The 16,864-nt window shown below is 55.1% G+C and overlaps 1 protein-coding gene across 3 annotated transcripts in view; it reads left to right on the top strand.

Annotated features, from left to right (window-relative positions):
• CMIP (c-Maf inducing protein) overlaps positions 1-16,864 on the top strand; it is a 263,736-nt gene that overhangs the window by 229,306 nt on the left and 17,566 nt on the right. For all 3 annotated transcript variants that reach the window (XM_010348655.2, XM_003938063.3, XM_074404676.1), the window contains 4 exons: positions 740-1,093; positions 14,180-14,245; positions 15,556-15,582; positions 15,866-15,914. In XM_010348655.2, coding sequence (XP_010346957.2) covers positions 740-1,093; positions 14,180-14,245; positions 15,556-15,582; positions 15,866-15,914 — 496 coding nt within the window. The remainder of the gene's footprint in view (positions 1-739; positions 1,094-14,179; positions 14,246-15,555; positions 15,583-15,865; positions 15,915-16,864) is intronic.

The following is a 16,864-nucleotide window of genomic DNA, read 5'->3' as shown; positions in this document are numbered from 1 at the left end:
AGCATGTCCCAAACAGGTGTGACATTAATAATGTCAAGAGCCCCTTTCTGAGTGAATACCTGCTAACAGCTTGTGCAGGCTTCTCTTCCTCCAGGCGGTTATTGATGCTGTGCCTGGAGGGTCACTCAGGAAGAGTGGGGTTCTGCAGACAGGAGGGCCCAGACTCTAGGGCCCAGACTGGACTTCTGGAGTTTGGGATCCCATTGAAGTGGGTTCCCAGGAGGGGGTATATCCTGAGCTTTCTCACCTGGCTGCGTTTGGGGGCAGGAGAGCAGAGTCCTGGAGGACATTGTGATATGCAGTCAGGGCTTGGAGGGCAGTTAGACTGCAGGAAGCAACTAAAGCAAAATAGCAGATCTCACTGGCAAATCAAGAAAGTGGCTGGTGGCATTTTGGAGAACGCCGAGAGCCTTCTGGCTGTTACGTAGAGATCAGCATCCACTCAGTCAGTCAGCAGATGTTTATTGAGCACCTGTTATGTGCTGGGGTGACAGCATGGGCTGTAGAGACAGGCAACCCGGGTTGGGCCGTCATGCCCACCTCTTCCTGTCTAGACCCTGGACAAGCCGTGCACCCAGGCTGAGCCTCAGTTTCCTGATTTATAGCACAGGGACAATGACAGTACTACACTGTGGCCTCATCCTGGGATTCTGGGAGGCCTTTAGCCAGCGGGTGCTGGGTCATGGTGCATCATGAACAGTGCCCGTACTCACGTTCCCTCTCCCGCCTCTTTCCGCAGCCGCGACAATTCCCCAAGCCTGAAGGAAATCCGGAATGGCTGCCAGCAGCCGTGTGACCGGAAGCCCACTTTACCTCTGCGCCTTCTGCACCCCAGCCCGGACCTGGTGTCTCAGGAAGCCACGCTGTCTGAGGCCCGGCTCAAGTCGGTGGTCGTGGCCTCCAGTGAGATCCACGTGGAGGTGGAACGCACCAGCACTGCCAAGCCGGCGCTGACGGCCAGCGCAGGCAACGACAGCGAGCCCAACCTCATTGACTGCCTCATGGTCAGCCCCGCCTGCAGCACCATGAGCATCGAGCTGGGCCCCCAGGCCGACCGCACGCTCGGCTGCTACGTGGAAATCCTCAAGTTGCTGTGAGTGCCCCTTGTGTGCCCGCCGCTGGGGCAGGTGGGAGGAAACTGGGCTTAGCTGTTGGGTAAAGCTGTTTGTTGGTTCGAGCTACACAGGGGTGCGCATGGTAGAGTGGCGTGTGTGTAAATGCACACGACTTGGTGTGTGCAAGAATCTAAGCACAAGTGTGGCAGTGTGCGAGGGCACACGTGTGTGTGTGCCTGAGTGGCTGTGGTTGTGTATCTGAACATAGGGTGTGTGTATACACGTGGGGTGCATGCATGGCTTTGTGCCTGTGTGCTGGAGTGCCTGGGCATGTGTGTAGGTTGCATGCCCAATCATACATGTGTACATATGCGGGCATGAGTTTGTGTGTGTATGAGGATCCGGGTACATCTTCCAGGGTGTGCAGGAGCACGAGGGTGCCCACGTGTGTCTGTGAGTGTGTGGACACCTCTGGGGTGTTGGGTGTGTGGGATCCTCTGAGCTTGTGAGTGTCTTTGTATGATTAAATGGCCATGGGTAGATGTGGATGTGACAGCACACGTGGTTGGCCGAGTGTGTGTGTGTGTGTGTGTGTGTGTGTGTGTGTGTGTGTGTTTTTGAGACAGAGTCTTACTCTGTCGCCAGGCTGGAGCAGAGTGGCACAGTCTCGGCTCACTGCAACCTCCACCTCCTGAGTTCAAGCGATTCTTCTGCCTCAGCATCCCAAGTAGCTGGGACTACTGGCACCCGTCACCACTCCTGGCTAATTTTTGTGTTTTTAGTAGAGACGGGGTTTCACCATGTTGGCCAGGATGGTCTCAATCTCTTGCCCTCATGATCTGCCTGCCTGCCTCGGCCTCCCAAAGTGCTGGGATTACAGGCATGAGCCACTGCGCCCAGCCGCATGTATATTTATAGGAGATGTATGTGGGCATGCATGTGGATTTCTCTGAAGGGGTGTGTGTGCACGTGTGTGTAATGTACAAGAGTGGGTGTGTGTAGGCACTTGCGCTACTTTTGTGCACAGGTGGCTGTGGGTGAGGGCATATGGGTATAACCATTTGTGCTCTAGGGTTGGAGAGCGTGTGTGTTTCTCTGTGTATGTTTGCAGGTGTGTGCACGAGCCCATGTTTGTTTGTGTTGTGTGAGCCATGCGTGCTGTGTGCTTTGGGGTGAGTCTCTGTGCATGTGCATGTGTCTTAGTGAGTGGTGGGTGATGTGCAGGAGTGTGTGACTCTGTCTTGGGGTATGTGGCTGTGCGTGTTGGTGCCGTGTTCCTGGGTGTCCATGGGTACGCATTGGTCTTGTGTACCTGGGTGTCCATGGGTGCGCATTGGTGTTGTGTGTGCCTGGGTGTTCGTGGGTGCGCATTGTTGTTGTGTGTGCCTGGGTGTCCATGGGCGTGCATTGGTATTGTGTGCCTGGGTGTTTGTGGGTGCGCATTGGTGGTGTTGTGTGCCTGGGTGTCTGTGGGTGCGCATTGGTGGTGTTGTGTGCCTGGGTGTCCGTGGGTGCACATTGGTATTATGTGCCTGGGTGTCCGTGGGTGCGCATTGGTGGTGTGTGCCTGGGTGTCCGTGGGTGTGCATTGGTATTGTGTGCCTGGGTGTCCATGGGTGCGCATTGGTGGTGTGTGTGCCTGGGTGTCCGTGGGTGCGCATTGGTGGTGTGTGTGCCTGGGTGTCCGTGGGTGCGCATTGGTGGTGTGTGTGCCTGGGTGTCCGTGGGTGCGCATTGGTGTTGTGTACCTGGGTGTCCGTGGGTGCGCATTGGTGGTGTGTGCCTGGGTGTCCGTGGGTGCGCATTGGTGGTGTGTGCCTGGGTATCCATGGGTGCGCATTGGTGGTGTGTGCCTGGGTGTCCGTTGGTGCGCATTGGTGGTGTGTGTGCCTGGGTGTCCGTGGGTGCACATTAGTGTTGTGTGTGCCTGGGTCGGAGTGTAGGAGCCCCGTGGACTCGGGGCTGCTCTGGGTGATGTGGCTTCTGAACTGGCTTCTTCTGTGCCTGCCCTGCCCCTCCCTGAACCTCATGTGTGTGACTCTAGGGTGGAGGGAGGTGCAGTGCTTAATCCTTGACCCTTAAGGATCTCTCCAGCCTTGCCATCCACACGCTCCACCTGACATGTCTCAAACCTGTGACCACCTGGTTCCGGGAGCCCCACTTTGAGGGACCTTGTTGACTCTTTCCTTCTACGCCCCCACGGAGCCCTGTGGTCCCACAGACAAACTCAGTCTGCAGACACTCATCAGACGCCTCCCCCTTTCTTGCTCCACAAACTCCTTCTTTCGGAACAAGCTCTTCCCCGCTCTCAGGAGCTCTGAATCCAGAGACGGGCATTTTCGGATGCAGCTGCTTGTGGTTGCTGGACTTTTCAAAGGGGTTGGGGGTGCGGCTGTGTTGTCACATTTAACCAGTGCGTGGGTCCTGTCTAGAGCCAGAGTTCCCCGGCCCTCAGCCTGCGGGGAAGCCACTTGGAAGCCTGGCGCCTGGGGTGTTGTCTGTGTGGGTGAGCAGGGTTTCCCTGAGCCCCTGTGTCGTCACGCAGCTGGGCAGCGTTTGTTCATTCTGTCATGTGTGTGTCGATCCTGGAGCCTGCTCAGGGTTTGTAGGGACTGAGGACAGCTTCTGGGGGCCTGGTGAGCTGGAGAAATGGCTGGGAGGCACCTTGGAGTGTACCCTGTGCTCTACAGGCAAGGCCTGTGATGCGTGCAAAGTTGAACATATATGCACACACGGTCACAAGGTGGCTTCTCCTGGTTTCTAGGAGATCGTGGAGGCAGCGTTACCACATTGCCTCCTCTGCCCCCAGCTTTGGCCCCAGAGAGGAAAGGGCAGGGTGTGCCCAGAGGTTCAGGACCAGCCCTGCCCCGTGGTCCCAGCAGCAGAGGTCAGATGAGGGCATTACCACATTCAGAGACCTCCACTCCTAGCCAAGTGGAATTCCAGATCCCACTAAAAGAGTGTCTCCAAGAACTCGCCTCAGCCCTGAGGTGAGTTCTTCAGGGCAAAAAAGGGTGTCAGCTCTCCTGGTGGCAGCCAGGGTTGGGCACCTCCCGGGATTTTTGGAGGGTGCTCCTTGCTCTGATGGAGGTAGAAGCCCCCAGGCCAGTGACTGGCCAGGCCAGAGACTCCAGCTCCCCAATTCCAGCTGTGTTTTACATATACCATGAACTCCTGCTATTTTGGGCCTGACTCCTATTTCTCATGAAGCACTAAGGGTTTGAGTTTCATCACATAGTTGACATACATTTCTTCCTTCTTCATAAACATGGTCATGAATGAAGGCTCTGTTCGCCCCTATCTGCGTCCAGACCCCCCGCCTGCCTGCATCACCCAGCTGCCAGGGCGCAGGTGGGGGTCAGGGCTGTCACCAAGGGCCCAGGACAGTCAGGGCAAGCCAGGAGGGGTTCCCGATGGGGCTACACAGAGGAGCGGCTCCCGCCCAGCCGCAAGGCCTCGAGAGAATGAGATTTTTGCTTCCAGAAGCCTCTTCCACCTTGGGGGAGTGCAACACAATTTGGGCCTGATAGCTTTATTTTCCCAGCAGCATCTCTCCCCACACCCAGCAGGCTGCTTTAGTTGCTGGCTCACTGGAGGCCTGAAACTGGTTGGATCCAAACAACTCCAGCCGCTGAAAGGGCTCCAAAGTGAGATCCGTGGGGACAGGCACAGACTCAGAGTGAGACCATGCTGGGTTCAAGTCCCACCGTGCCATATGCTAGTTGTGACCTTGGATGGTTGGTTGTCCTCTCTGAGCCTCTGGTCCCAGGCTGGGAGGTGGTGCGGTATGGCTGCGTCTGGCATTGGCGAAGAGGTGGGAGGGGCTGGCCCTGAGTGCGAGGTGAACACCCGGCCAACGGCAGTAGCCGCCATTTGTGGTACAGCCGTGTTCACACTACTTTACCATCCTGTTGAGAGCGAGATGCGTCACCGATTCAATAACAGTGCTTTGAGAAAGAAGCCGAATGGCATTCAGTGCACACCTGGGCTGCAGGAAACGCGCATCTAAGTATTGAGTAAATGCAGCGTGTGCCTTAGCTGCTGTGGAACTGTGGCCAGTGTGTTTGGCTCCTCTGGGCCTCAGTTTTCTTGTCTGTAAAATATGTGTCTTCTCAGGACTACATGAAAATTCCGGGATGTTGGGGGTTTCTGGTGCTGGCCCAGCCTCTGGTTCTTGATCAGAGTAAACTGCTGTTATCAGCCAGGCGCAGTGGCTCATGCCTGTAATCCCAGCACTTTGGGAGGCTGAGGTGGGCAGATTACTTGAGGCCAGGAGTTCAAGACCAGCCTGGCCAACATGATGAAATCGTGTTGCTACTAAAAATATGAAAATTAGCTGGATGTGGTGGTGGGCGCCTGTCATCCCAGCTACTGAGGAGGCTGAGGCACAAGAATTGGTTTAACCCAGTGGGGCAGAAGTTGCAGTGAACCAAGATCATGCCACTGCACTCCAGCCTGGGTGACAAAGTGACAGTCCATCTCAAAAATAAAAGAGTGAACTGCTGTTATCAATATTGAAGTGCCGCCCAAATGAGAATTACACGTAAAGAAAAAAACGGCCGAGCATGCTGGCTCACTCCTGTAATCCCAGCACTTTGTGAGGTCGAAGCAGGTGGATCACCTGAGGTCGGAGTTTGAGACCAGCCTGGCCAACACAGTGAAACCCCGTCTCTACTAAAAATAATTAGCCAGGTGTGGTGGTGCATGCCTGTAATCCCAGCTACTCAGGAGGCTGAGGCAGGTGAATCACTTGAACCCGGCAGGCGGAAGTTGCGGTGAGCCGAGATCACGCCATTGCACTCCAGCCTGGGCAACATGAGTGAAATTCCATCTCAAAAAAGAAAGAAAGAAGCAGATGGCTTGGTGTGTATTTGAGGGGTCTTAAAGAGGGCATTGTGTAGGGGCTGAGGAAGGCATGCATAGAGCCTTGGCCCAGTGGTGCCAACCACATGTGTCGGAGAGGGCAGTGCTGGTCCCAGGGTACACGGGTCATGCTTCCCGCCCCAGTGCCTGGGGCCAGGGGTAGTGGTGCACAGGCCCTGATCAGTCGCCATGTGTTACCATAGGAAGGCCCCTGCATCATTAGAATTTGACACTTTTGAAAAGTAACCTCAGTCACAAAAAATTCCTGGAGATGCTTGAAAAGGAAAACGTTTCCATGTGCAGGTAGAGGCTGATGCTGTAAAAAAATCACTATGTGGGGCCCAGGAGGGGTGGGCTGATGAAAAGAACACGGACTCGGGAGACAAAGAATAGTTCCGGGATTTGAAGTCATTGGAGTCGGAGTCCAGCTCTTTTCCTGTGGCACCTGTCTGTGAGTCACACCTTCATCTATCCCGCTGTTTATTCATTCTTTCATCCAGCTTTTTTTTTTTGACGTATCTACATCAGGCCAGATTCTATGCTCAGTGCCATGCTGGTCCCTGTGTTCAGTCCTTCTGAACCTGAGTATTGCCCAGTGCTAAGAGCAGTGACATCAGCGTTCAGCCGGGCTGCTGTAAAGCTCAGATGGGCGGAGTGTGGAAAACCCAGCACCCTGGGCCACAGGGGTAGCCCGGGATTCAGATCGGCTCCCATCTGCTCCTGGGGGCTCTTTACAAACATTAGATTTTGAAATAGGCCTGATGGGCAAGTTCCTCGGGGAACTTAAGGGAAATGCGGATGAAATGGGGGTTGTCCTCATGACCAGGAGGTAGAGAACTTCCCCTCCCTGAAGTCACAGCTCTGCTGAGGAGCAACACCAGGAATTTGGTGCAGGAAAGGGGGATATTTTTAGGGGTTAGAGAACCGTGTCCTATGGCTGAAATAGGTAAACAGACTGAGATGGAGAGGGAATTTGGAAGCAACGCCAGGTCCCGGACAGTCTGTGGACATTGCTGAAGTGTCTGGTGAGCGGCGAGGGTAAAGTCGGCTGGACACCAATCAGCAGCCTTTCCTCCTCACCCAGGCCCTCTGGCCCCGGTTCCCTCTGCCACTGGCCAGAGCTAGAGTCATGTCACCCTCGCTCTGCCCACCCGCTGCCTCCCTGGGGGATGAGGGGTTGGAGCTGGGGTGCCTGGATAGGGGAGAGGGTGGAAGGGGACCCCTTCACTTGGTTGAACACTCTGGCTTGGAAGGCACCTCAACTTAGTCTGAACTCCATCCCCGTTATGTAACCGTTTAAATGAATTTGGACAAGTTCCTTCACCTCTCAGAGCCTTCGTTTCCCCGGCTGTAAAATAAGGGTAATGATCTCTGTCAGTGCATTCTGGTTCTCAGCGCTGCTTTGAGAATTAAATGAATTCATAACAGTGCCTGGCACCCAGGTGTGCAGTGGTTTCAAATTAATGCTTGCAGAGAAATATGTATACATGTGTGTGTATTCATCTGTGTCTGTGTATCGTGTGCATTTAGTATCTAGATAGATAGATGCATAGATCTGTTTGGAAACTTTATTCTTTGTTTATTTATTTTTGAGATGGAGTCTCACTCTGTCACCCAGGCTGGAGTAAGTGGCACGATCTCAGCTCACTGCAACCTCTGTCTCCCAGGTTCAAGCGATTCTCCTGCCTCAGCCTCTCCAGTAGCTGGGATTACAGGCGCCCACCACCAAGCCTAGCTAATTTTTGTATTTTTAGTAAAGATGGGGTTTCGCCATGTTGGCCAGGCTGGTCTAGAACTCCTGACCTCAAGTGATCTGCCAACCTTGGACTCCCAAGGTGTGACCCACCATGCCCGGCCTGTTTGGAAGCTTTAAACTGCTCATTCCTGGAGCACATGGTAACTCTGTAGAAACTGAAAGCTCCCTGGAGCATCTAAGGCCAACCTATCTGCTATGGGGCTGGGAAGGTCCCTAATGGGATGACCGCATAGGTGGAAAGAAAGGGGATTTTCCTGAGGTCTGCCAGCCTCAGGGGTAACAGCCACTGTTTCTCAGGCTTGGCTCAAATCCCCAGGCAGCTGATTTGCCTTTCGAGGGAGCAGATATTTCCGGAGGTTGTGTAGCGGGAGCAAAGTGGTCTGAATGTGCCCCCACTCGGGCCTTCTCACGCCCCAAGCGTCAGGCCGCCACATTCTGCCTGTGCTTTGCAAGAGATTGTGTGAGTCAGGTAAAGCAGCGAGGCTGGCAGGACGAGTCCCCAGGGCAGCACACGGCTCTGAACTGGGTTAAAATCCCAGCTGAGCAGCATGTGGTGGGAGACCCGGGCTTTGCACTCACATAGCCTTGTTCAGGCCCAGCATGTCCCCCCGTTAGCTCTGTGACCTCTGGCAAGTGTCTGAACCTCTGTGGGCCTCTGTGTCTCATCTGTGAAATGGGGGTTCTAAGGCCCCATTCATGGGGCGGTTAAATGTGTGGGTGGCTGAGGCGTGTTGGGGTCTGCAGGATGCACGAGGCGCCTGCCTGCCTGCCTGCTGCCTCCCTCCCTGAGCTGGGAAGGCCCCAGCTCTCCTTCCTCCTTCCTAGGTGGGCAGTCAGGCCCCTCACACCCTGCCTGCTACCTGCCCTCCCTTCCCAGGCCAGGCTTGGCCAACGGGGAGACTGGCCCACTGGCCAGAGGCATCCCATCCCAGGACAACAGGCCCGCCCAGAGCCAGGGAAGTCCCTCACGCCAGCCCCGAGGCAAGGACTCTGCTGGCCACCGGGACCTTTGCCAATGCCCACCACAGAGGAGCCCATGCACAGGAGGGGTCCTCGTTCCCTTCCTCGTGGGCCTGCCAGTCTAGGGACACCCAGCCTCACCTCCCCATTAGCCTCTGGCCAGTCAACTCCATTTATCCACCAGCTTGGTCAGACTGGGATCACAGACTTCCAGGCTGGTCTGGGACGAGGCAAGGAAGGAGGTCCACTTGCCCTCTTCCTCCTTCCATACCTGCACCCCTCTCGGTCTTGGGGGAGCTGCCAAGAAGCCAAGCCCCAGGCTGGGAGACCCAGAGGAGGAGGCTTTGCCCAGACCCCGCCCCAGATAGGCCAAAGCCCCCCACCAGGCTGAGCACCTGTGAGTACAGGCCACGCTTGCCGTTCACAGAACAGGTGCAGGAGTGAAAAGCAACCATGGGCCTGCTGCTGGGGGTCGCACCTCCCCGGGGGGACCCCGACTCCTCTGATTGTGGGTGACTTCAAATCCCCTTAAAGTTCCGTATCTCCTTACAGTTGTACATAGTATATGCCTCCCTTGTTTTTTGCGATGCTCTGTGACCGAGGCTGGAGTACAGTACTGCCGTCACAGCCGACTGCAGCCTCGAACTCCCAGGCTCAGAGAATCCTCCCATCTCAGACGCCCAAGTAGCTGGGAGTACAGGTGCACACCACCCACCTGGCTTTTTTTTTTTTTTTTTTTTTTTTAAGAGAGGAGATCTCTTCATGTTACCCAGGCTAGTCTCGAACTCCTGGCCTCAGGTGATCCTCCTATCTTGGCTGGGATTACAGGCATGAACCACCTCGTGCCCACCAGTGCCTTGGATACAGGGAAATAGTATTCTTCCTCAGGCGTGATCTGGGCCATCCTCTTTGTGAGACATTGAGAAGGTAGAGCACAGATGCTGGGGCCAGGCTCCTGGGTTCAGATCCCAGCTCTCACCAGCTTTGTGGTCTGAGGCCAGGGCAGTTTCTCACTGCGTCTCCATTTTCCTGCCTATAAAACAGGGGTGGCAAGAGCACCGGCCTGACCGAGTTGCTGGGAGAGCTGCACAGGCTGGTGCTTGGGAACCCTTGGAAAGCACATGGCACACGACAGGCGCTGCAGACTGTGTTTCCATTTTCTGGAAACCATGAGTCAGGGACAGGTGGGAGGGAAAGAGGAAGGGGATTCTTCTGGAGGGAAGACACGTTAGCTGCAAAAACAGATGACCCCTCAGAAGGGAGCATGTGAATACGGGGACATAAAGGGGTCTCCGCATCCTGATATGCACTGACAGGCCTCAGGCACGTACAGCTCTGAGACCCCCAGGCCACGTGGCACCTGGGCCTTCTGCCCTCAGGCACTGCAGTCCAGAGCACCTACACTCAGCCTCGACCTGCCTTCTGGGAGCTGAGCTCCGCTTCCCTGCCGGTACTCTCTGCCCTTACGTGCCACTCTGGGGGTAAAGTGAGCAAGTCGGGTAAGCAGTGAGTGAGCAGCCGCTGGCATCACTGTCAGGACTGATCTCAGGCCACCAGGCTTTCCTGGTCATGCTTTTCTGTGTGTCCAGTGTCGGAGTGTTTCCTCAGAAGCTTCCAGGGTGTGATCGGGGTTCTGGAGGTTGCCACTCTGTTGTGGGCTTATTTGGAGGAAGGTGGGGTGAGAAACGCCCTCACTTGGGTTATCTAAACCATGCATTGTCGATAGGAGTGAACATTTCTTCTTGGTGAAAAAGCATCTGCCCGTTTCTATATAAGGCACAGTTAGACACACAGCACACAAACCGATACACAGGCTTATCTGTGGTGTGAATTGTATGTGGGTAGGGGTCCCGGGACCACCCCTTTGCCCAGCCCAGGTCTGAGCACCCCCCAGCCTCTCCCATGGGTGGTGCTAGGTGTCAGTGAGGCATCTGTCTGCAGCGCCCCCCCAACGTGGGCTACTGGGTGAGGGTTCAGATCCCACCTCCTGCCCTGGTCTAAGCCACGATCTAAGTTGGCATCCCACTCAATCTTGGCACCTTACTGGCACATGTTAGTCCCCCAGATGGAGACTCAACATCCCTTCTGCTGTGAAGCCATCCACAGGCCTCAGGCTCTGTCCCTGGCCTGGTCCCAGTGTGCACTGGATCTTGGGCTGAGCAGGCCTCTCCCAAGCACCAGGCACCTGCCCAGCATGGGGGATGCAGAGATGAGACTGGGGCCCCTCCCTGGGGTGGTACAAGGCAAGGTAGGCAGAAGTTCGGGAGCCCCAGGGACAGCTCTCAGCTTGGGCGGGGATTGCTCCAGCGGCTACCCCTCACTTTATGTGTCAGGGTTTTAAGCTCTGGGCCCTCAGAGGTGCCCAGGCCTGGCTTAGGACAGCCAGTGAGAACTGACTGCCTCTGGGTTTGTTTTTCAGCAAAGTCTCTACAGCCAGAGAGATGTGGAACCCACATGGGGGAAGTGGTTAGAAACACAGTACAGGCCGGGCACGGTGGTCATGCCTGTAATCCAACACTTTGGGAGGCTGAGGCAGGCAGATCACAAGGTCAGGAGTTCGAGACCAGCCTGGCCAGTATGGAGAAACCCCCATCTCTACTAAAAATACAAAAATGAGCCGGGCATGGTGGCAGCTACTTGGGAGGCTGAGGCAGGAAAATTGCTTGAACCCTGGAGGCGGAGGTTGCAGTGAGCCGAGATCATGCCACTGCACTCCAGCCTGGGCAACAGAGCAAGCCTCTGTCTTAAAAAAAAAAAAAACGGCCGGGCGCGGTGGCTCAAGCCTGTAATCCCAGCACTTTGGGAGGCCGAGGCGGGTGGATCACGAGGTCAAGAGAGCGACACCATCCTGGTCAACTTGGTGAAACCCCGTCTCTACTAAAAATACAAAAAATTAGCTGGGCATGGTGGCACGTGCCTGTAATCCCAGCTACTCAGGAGGCTGAGGCGGGAGAATTGCTTGAACCCAGGAGGCGGAGGTTGCGGTGAGCCGAGATCGCGCCATTGCACTCCAGCCTGGGTAACAAGAGCGAAACTCCGTCTCAAAAAAAAAAAAAAACCACACAGTACAGGCTCTGGGGCAGAGAGCACGGGTCGTGGTCTTAGACACACCTGCAGTCAGATCACAGCCACTCCCTGGTAACTTGTGGGAAATCACAGATAGCCCTGAGCCTCGTTTCCCTCATCTGTAAAATGGGGGTTGTGATGACTGCAGTCTCTGGGGGCCGTCAGTGACTGCTCTGCTGTGTGGTATAAGCCTGTCTGTACTCAGACTGAGATGCCAGTGAGTTCCGTGGACCCTCCCAATTTTGGGGGGAAGAATTGGCCAAAAAACTCGCTTTATGGAGCTGTCCTGGCAGCTCGTCGGGAAGCATCCTGTTGGCCCTCAGGAACCTCCTGATGTTGTTGCTTCCCTGCTAGGGCCTCGCTGTGTCACAGCCCTGTGGTCACAGTCAGTGAGCTGCCTGACTGCTCCTAGTCTATAATTTGGAGTCACCACTCGGGGCAGATCCATGAGCAAACACAGGAAGAGCACTTGGTTCAAGCCCCAGTGTGCAGGCAGCGCGGAGCGAATTGCATCTGCGTTATCAGCAGTGCTGATTCTGTGCTGTTGTGGGACAGTGGTCTTCCCAGGGTCGGACGGGAGTGACACGCTGGTGCCTGGCTTCACCCCACACTGTGGTGTGGTAGAGCCTGAAATACCTGCTGAGTCCAGCCTTGCCCCTTCATAGCTGAGTGGATGACTCAGAGTGGATAACCCACCTCTGCCGCCAGCCCTGCGCGCAAGAGGAAGGCTCTCTCGTACAAGGGTCCAGTGTAGGCAGGTGAACAGCGAGGTGCTTCCCATACCTGCTCTGACTGAGGTCTAGCCCTCTTTCCTCACCCAAGCAGGCGTTGGCATTTGCTAAGATTTCAGCTGTGGTATTTCAGGGCTGGTGAGAGCCAAGGCTGTGCCGTCACAGAAGCCTGGATTTGACTTCTCATCTGCCATGGCTGTGTGACCTTGAACCTCTGAGCCTCCAGTTTCTCATCTGTTAAGTAGGGTTTACTTACGTTGACTTTATTGTGCTCTTGTAAAGAGTAAATGAACTAAGGTAAAGCTCTTAGCATAAGGCAGTGTGTGTAGAGAGTCTCCGGGACATCGGAGCTGCTGTTACTATTATCGTCGTTATTACTGTCATTAGCATCAACTGTTAGAAAGAAAAGATGAAAAGCTGTTGTCTAAAAGCAAGAATAGAAGGATCCACGAAGGCCGGGCATGGTGGCTGACACCTGTAATCCCAACACTTTGGGTTATTTATTTTTTTGAGAGGGAGTCTTGCTCTGTTGTCCAGGAGTGCAATGGTGTGATCTCGGCTCACTGCAACCTCCACCTCCCAGGTTCAAGCAATTCTCCTGCCTCAGCCTCCTGAGCAGCTAGGATTACAGGCATTAGCTACTGCACCCGGCTGATCCCAGCACTTTGGGAGGCTGAGGCAGGCAGATCACCTGAAGCCAGGAGTTCGAGACCAGCCTGGCCAACCGCAAAACCTGTCTCTACTAAAAATACAACAAATTAGCTGGGCATAGTGGTGCACACCTGTAATCCCAGCTGCTCAGAAGACTGAGGCACAAGAATCGCTTGAACCCAGAAGGCGGAGGTTGCAGTGAGTCAAGATCGTGCCATTGCACTCCAGCCTGGGCGACAGAGTGAGACTCTGTCTCAAAAATAAATAAATGTTTAAAAAGAAACAAAAAAGAGAAGATCCAAGTAATCAGGAAGGTTCACGGAAACTACAAACAGCGTGGAATGTGTCTTTTTTATGAATCCATCTCTAGAATTTCCGCTCAGTTCCGATCACTGATAGGTGAGACCGGCCCCAGGGTCCCAGCCTACGCCCGCTGCACTGGTGTGCTAGGACGCCGTAAAGTACCACGGACTTCGTGGCTTACACAACAAGCATGGATTTCTCTCAGTTCTGGATGCAGAACCCTGAAACCAAGGTGTGGGCAGGGCAGGTTCTCTGGAGGCCTCTCTCTCTCAGCTTGCAGACATCTGCCTTCTCGCTGAGTCCTGGCCGCTCTTTTCTCTGTGTGTCCTTGTTTCCTCTTCTTCTGAGGACGTTGTACACAGTATCATTGTTACCTGATCACGTCTTCAAAGGCCAAACCTCCCAGTACAGTCACGTTCTGAAGAACTGGGGGGTAGAGCTTCAGTATATGCAGGGGGGCAAAATTCAACTTGGAATACCCACAGTGGTCCCAGAGAGGGAATGAACAATGACCACGTGCCCTTGGTTCAGAGCGCGCTGTGAAGTCCTCAGCACCTGAACAGCTGACGCTCCCTCGGGTGCCATGAGGAAGGCTCTGCACAGGCCCAGTTGGGAGACCTCGTTGCCTCGCTGAGAACGTTGACTTGCTCGCCCTGGAGGCTGGAGTGGGTGGAGTAGTCGGTGCCACCCGACTCCCTGCCACACTCTCATCCTGTCTTTTGGCCCATCTGGGACAGTGCCAGAAACCTCTCCTCGTCCCAGCCAAAGCTGACTGTCACCATCTCTCATTCTAGGTCCGACTATGATGACTGGAGACCATCTCTGGCCAGTTTGCTTCAACCCATTCCATTCCCCAAAGAGTAAGTCCCACGCGCGTCCCCGGGGCGCTCCCAGCTGTGAGATAAGCCTCAGTTGTTCACTAAGGCCTTAGTAGGGGACCAGTCACGTTCTGGGGAAGCCGGGTCACAGTGGGGAGACCCTGGAGATGTCAGTCCCAACTCAGCCACATCCTCAGCTGTGGGACCCCTGGGGAGGCACAGCTCCCCTCCTCAGAAAAATGGGGAACTCAGGAAAACAGGGACATTGTAGGAGCTGCCTGACTGCATTGTCACAAGGATTCATGAGCCCAGAATGCAAGCAGAGCCCTCCCCATGGCGCCTGGCAGGCCGTGCAGTTAGCATTTTTCATCATCTACCAGATGGGAACCGTAATACCTGCCGCTCCTCTTCCAAGGGTGGTGGGAAGAATCAAAAGATAATTCGCATGGAATTGCTCACTGTGTCGTAGTGAGATGCTGGAAGCGTTCTTATTACGCCCGTTACAATGCTCATCTCAGACTTCACAGCGAACCTGGCCAGAAACAGACCCTCTGCTTCCCTCTCTGGCCGGCCCCTAGCTCCATAGTGAATGGATCACAGGAAACTAGAGGGAACGCCGTCTGGTGCTTAATGGCCTGAAGAGAAGCCTTTGTCAAAATAACCAGGCCCCAAAATGCCTCCAGGTCTCTTTCGAGAGGTTGGAAGGAGCCTGCCTCGAGGCCAGGCTCTCAAAGGAGCGGATTACTGAACGTGTTTATGAAATGCTGCTTTGTAAGGGCACATTACACACATTAATTGCCCCATTTGCTGGCCCGGCCGGTCCCAAGGTCCCCAGGACTCAAGAGTGGAGAAATCCAACTCCTGAGAGGCGCTCAGTCTCAGCAGAGTTGTGACATCATTGGCCTCAGCCCCTGTCCCCATAGGCCCAGGTGCACTTGGCTGTGGCAACTGGTACAGAAGAGTGGTCCCCGCTGGCCGCTGACGTGTGAAGTAATGAGTGCCGCCCGCCTTGATTGTGGAACAATTAATGAACACACCTGGGTCCCTGGAGCCCACGTGGACCCACACGTGCGCAGGCAGCCGCTTAGCTCCTCATGTTCACACGTGTGGGCCCGGGCAGCGTTGGGTCACGCAGGGCCCAGCCGTTAACACTGCCATGGTCCGTCCACCCTCAAAGAAGGCCTTTGATTTGGAGCCTTTGAGAGCGGACAAATGTTGGCATTTCACTCAGACTCCTCTCCATTCCTCGAATCAGACATGAAGTCTAGACGTCCCCAGAGGAAAATGTTGGGAACATTGTACCGTTTCAGAAGCTTCTGCTAACTGCCATGTTTCCCTCTGTTTTGTTACAGAGCTCTCGCACACGAGAAGTTCACCAAGTGAGTGTGTGGGCACCGCCCTCATTCCCTTCTGGCACGCACAGCCTCTGTCCTGAGGCCTTCCCTCCACGGCCAGCCTCTACCAGCCCCTGCTCTGCGGCACGCGCATTCTGGGAGGCAGTGGTGGCTCCTCCCGGCAGTTCTGAGACGCACGCCCCTGATCCGCCAGCCTGCTCAGCTCCCTGGCCCGGGCCTTCTTGACACCATCCCCTCCGCACCCACCCCACCCCTCCCGTCCACTCCCAGACCCCGGCAGTAACTCCGCCCGCCTGGTCTCTTCCAGGGAACTGAAGTATGTGATTCAGAGGTTCGCCGAAGACCCCCGGCAAGAGGTGAGGCCTTCCTTTCTGTGTCTCATGCCCACTGTCAGGGATGGCAGGATGCACGAGGGCCCCTCCGAGGCCTCTCGAGACTCTGGGGGAGCCTCCTTGTCACCGGCAGGCATTGAGAACAGCGTTCAGAGACCCGTCGCCTGTGCGTAAACACAGCCCCGCCCTGGTGCAAGCCCAGCCTGTGATGTCAGTGTTACTGTAAACGCCGGCTCACCAGGGGTGGTTTTCCACTGGCTGGTGGTTTCTCCCCGCAGCCGAGGCCTTGATTTCAGGGTGGGCTGGCATGGCAGCTCCCAGCCCGCTCTGAGGCAGCTGTTTGATCCTGTCTGGTTCTGCTGTTATGTGAATCACTGGGCAGAGCAAGGAATCTGAGCTGGGATCTGAGCGGGGTTTTTATGTCCTGGTCATAGTGGCCAAGGGCTTCCCTGAGGGGCTGCTGTGCTGGACCCTGGGTCAGACACATCCCTTTTCTCATCTTCACAGTGTCCCTATGAGTGGCTTTTTTTTTTTTTTTTTTTTTTTTTGAGATGGGGTTTTGCTCTTGTTGCCCAGGCTGGAGTGCAATGGCACAATCTGAGCTCACCACAACCTCTGCCTCCTGGGTTCAAGTGATTCTTCTGCCTCAGCCTCCTGAGTAGCTGGGATTACAGGCATGCGCCACCATGCCCAGCTAATTTTCTTTTTTTTTTTTTATTTTTTTTTTATTTTTATTTTTTATTTTTTGAGACGGAGTTTCGCTCTTGTTACCCAGGCTGGAGTGCAATGGCGCGATCTCGGCTCACCGCAACCTCTGCCTCCTGGGTTCAGGCAATTCTCCTGCCTCAGCCTCCTGAGTAGCTGGGATTATAGGCACGCGCCACCACGCCCAGCTAGTTTTTTGTATTTTAGTAGAGACGGGGTTTCACCATGTTGACCATGATAGTCTCGATCTCTTGACCTCGTGATCCACC

The sequence above is a fragment of the Saimiri boliviensis genome, chromosome 1 (assembly GCF_048565385.1).
Source record: "Saimiri boliviensis isolate mSaiBol1 chromosome 1, mSaiBol1.pri, whole genome shotgun sequence".
Classification (NCBI taxonomy): domain Eukaryota; kingdom Metazoa; phylum Chordata; class Mammalia; order Primates; family Cebidae; genus Saimiri; species Saimiri boliviensis.
The sequence above is the reverse complement of the archived record's forward strand: the minus strand, read 5'-3'. Positions and strand labels throughout refer to the sequence as shown.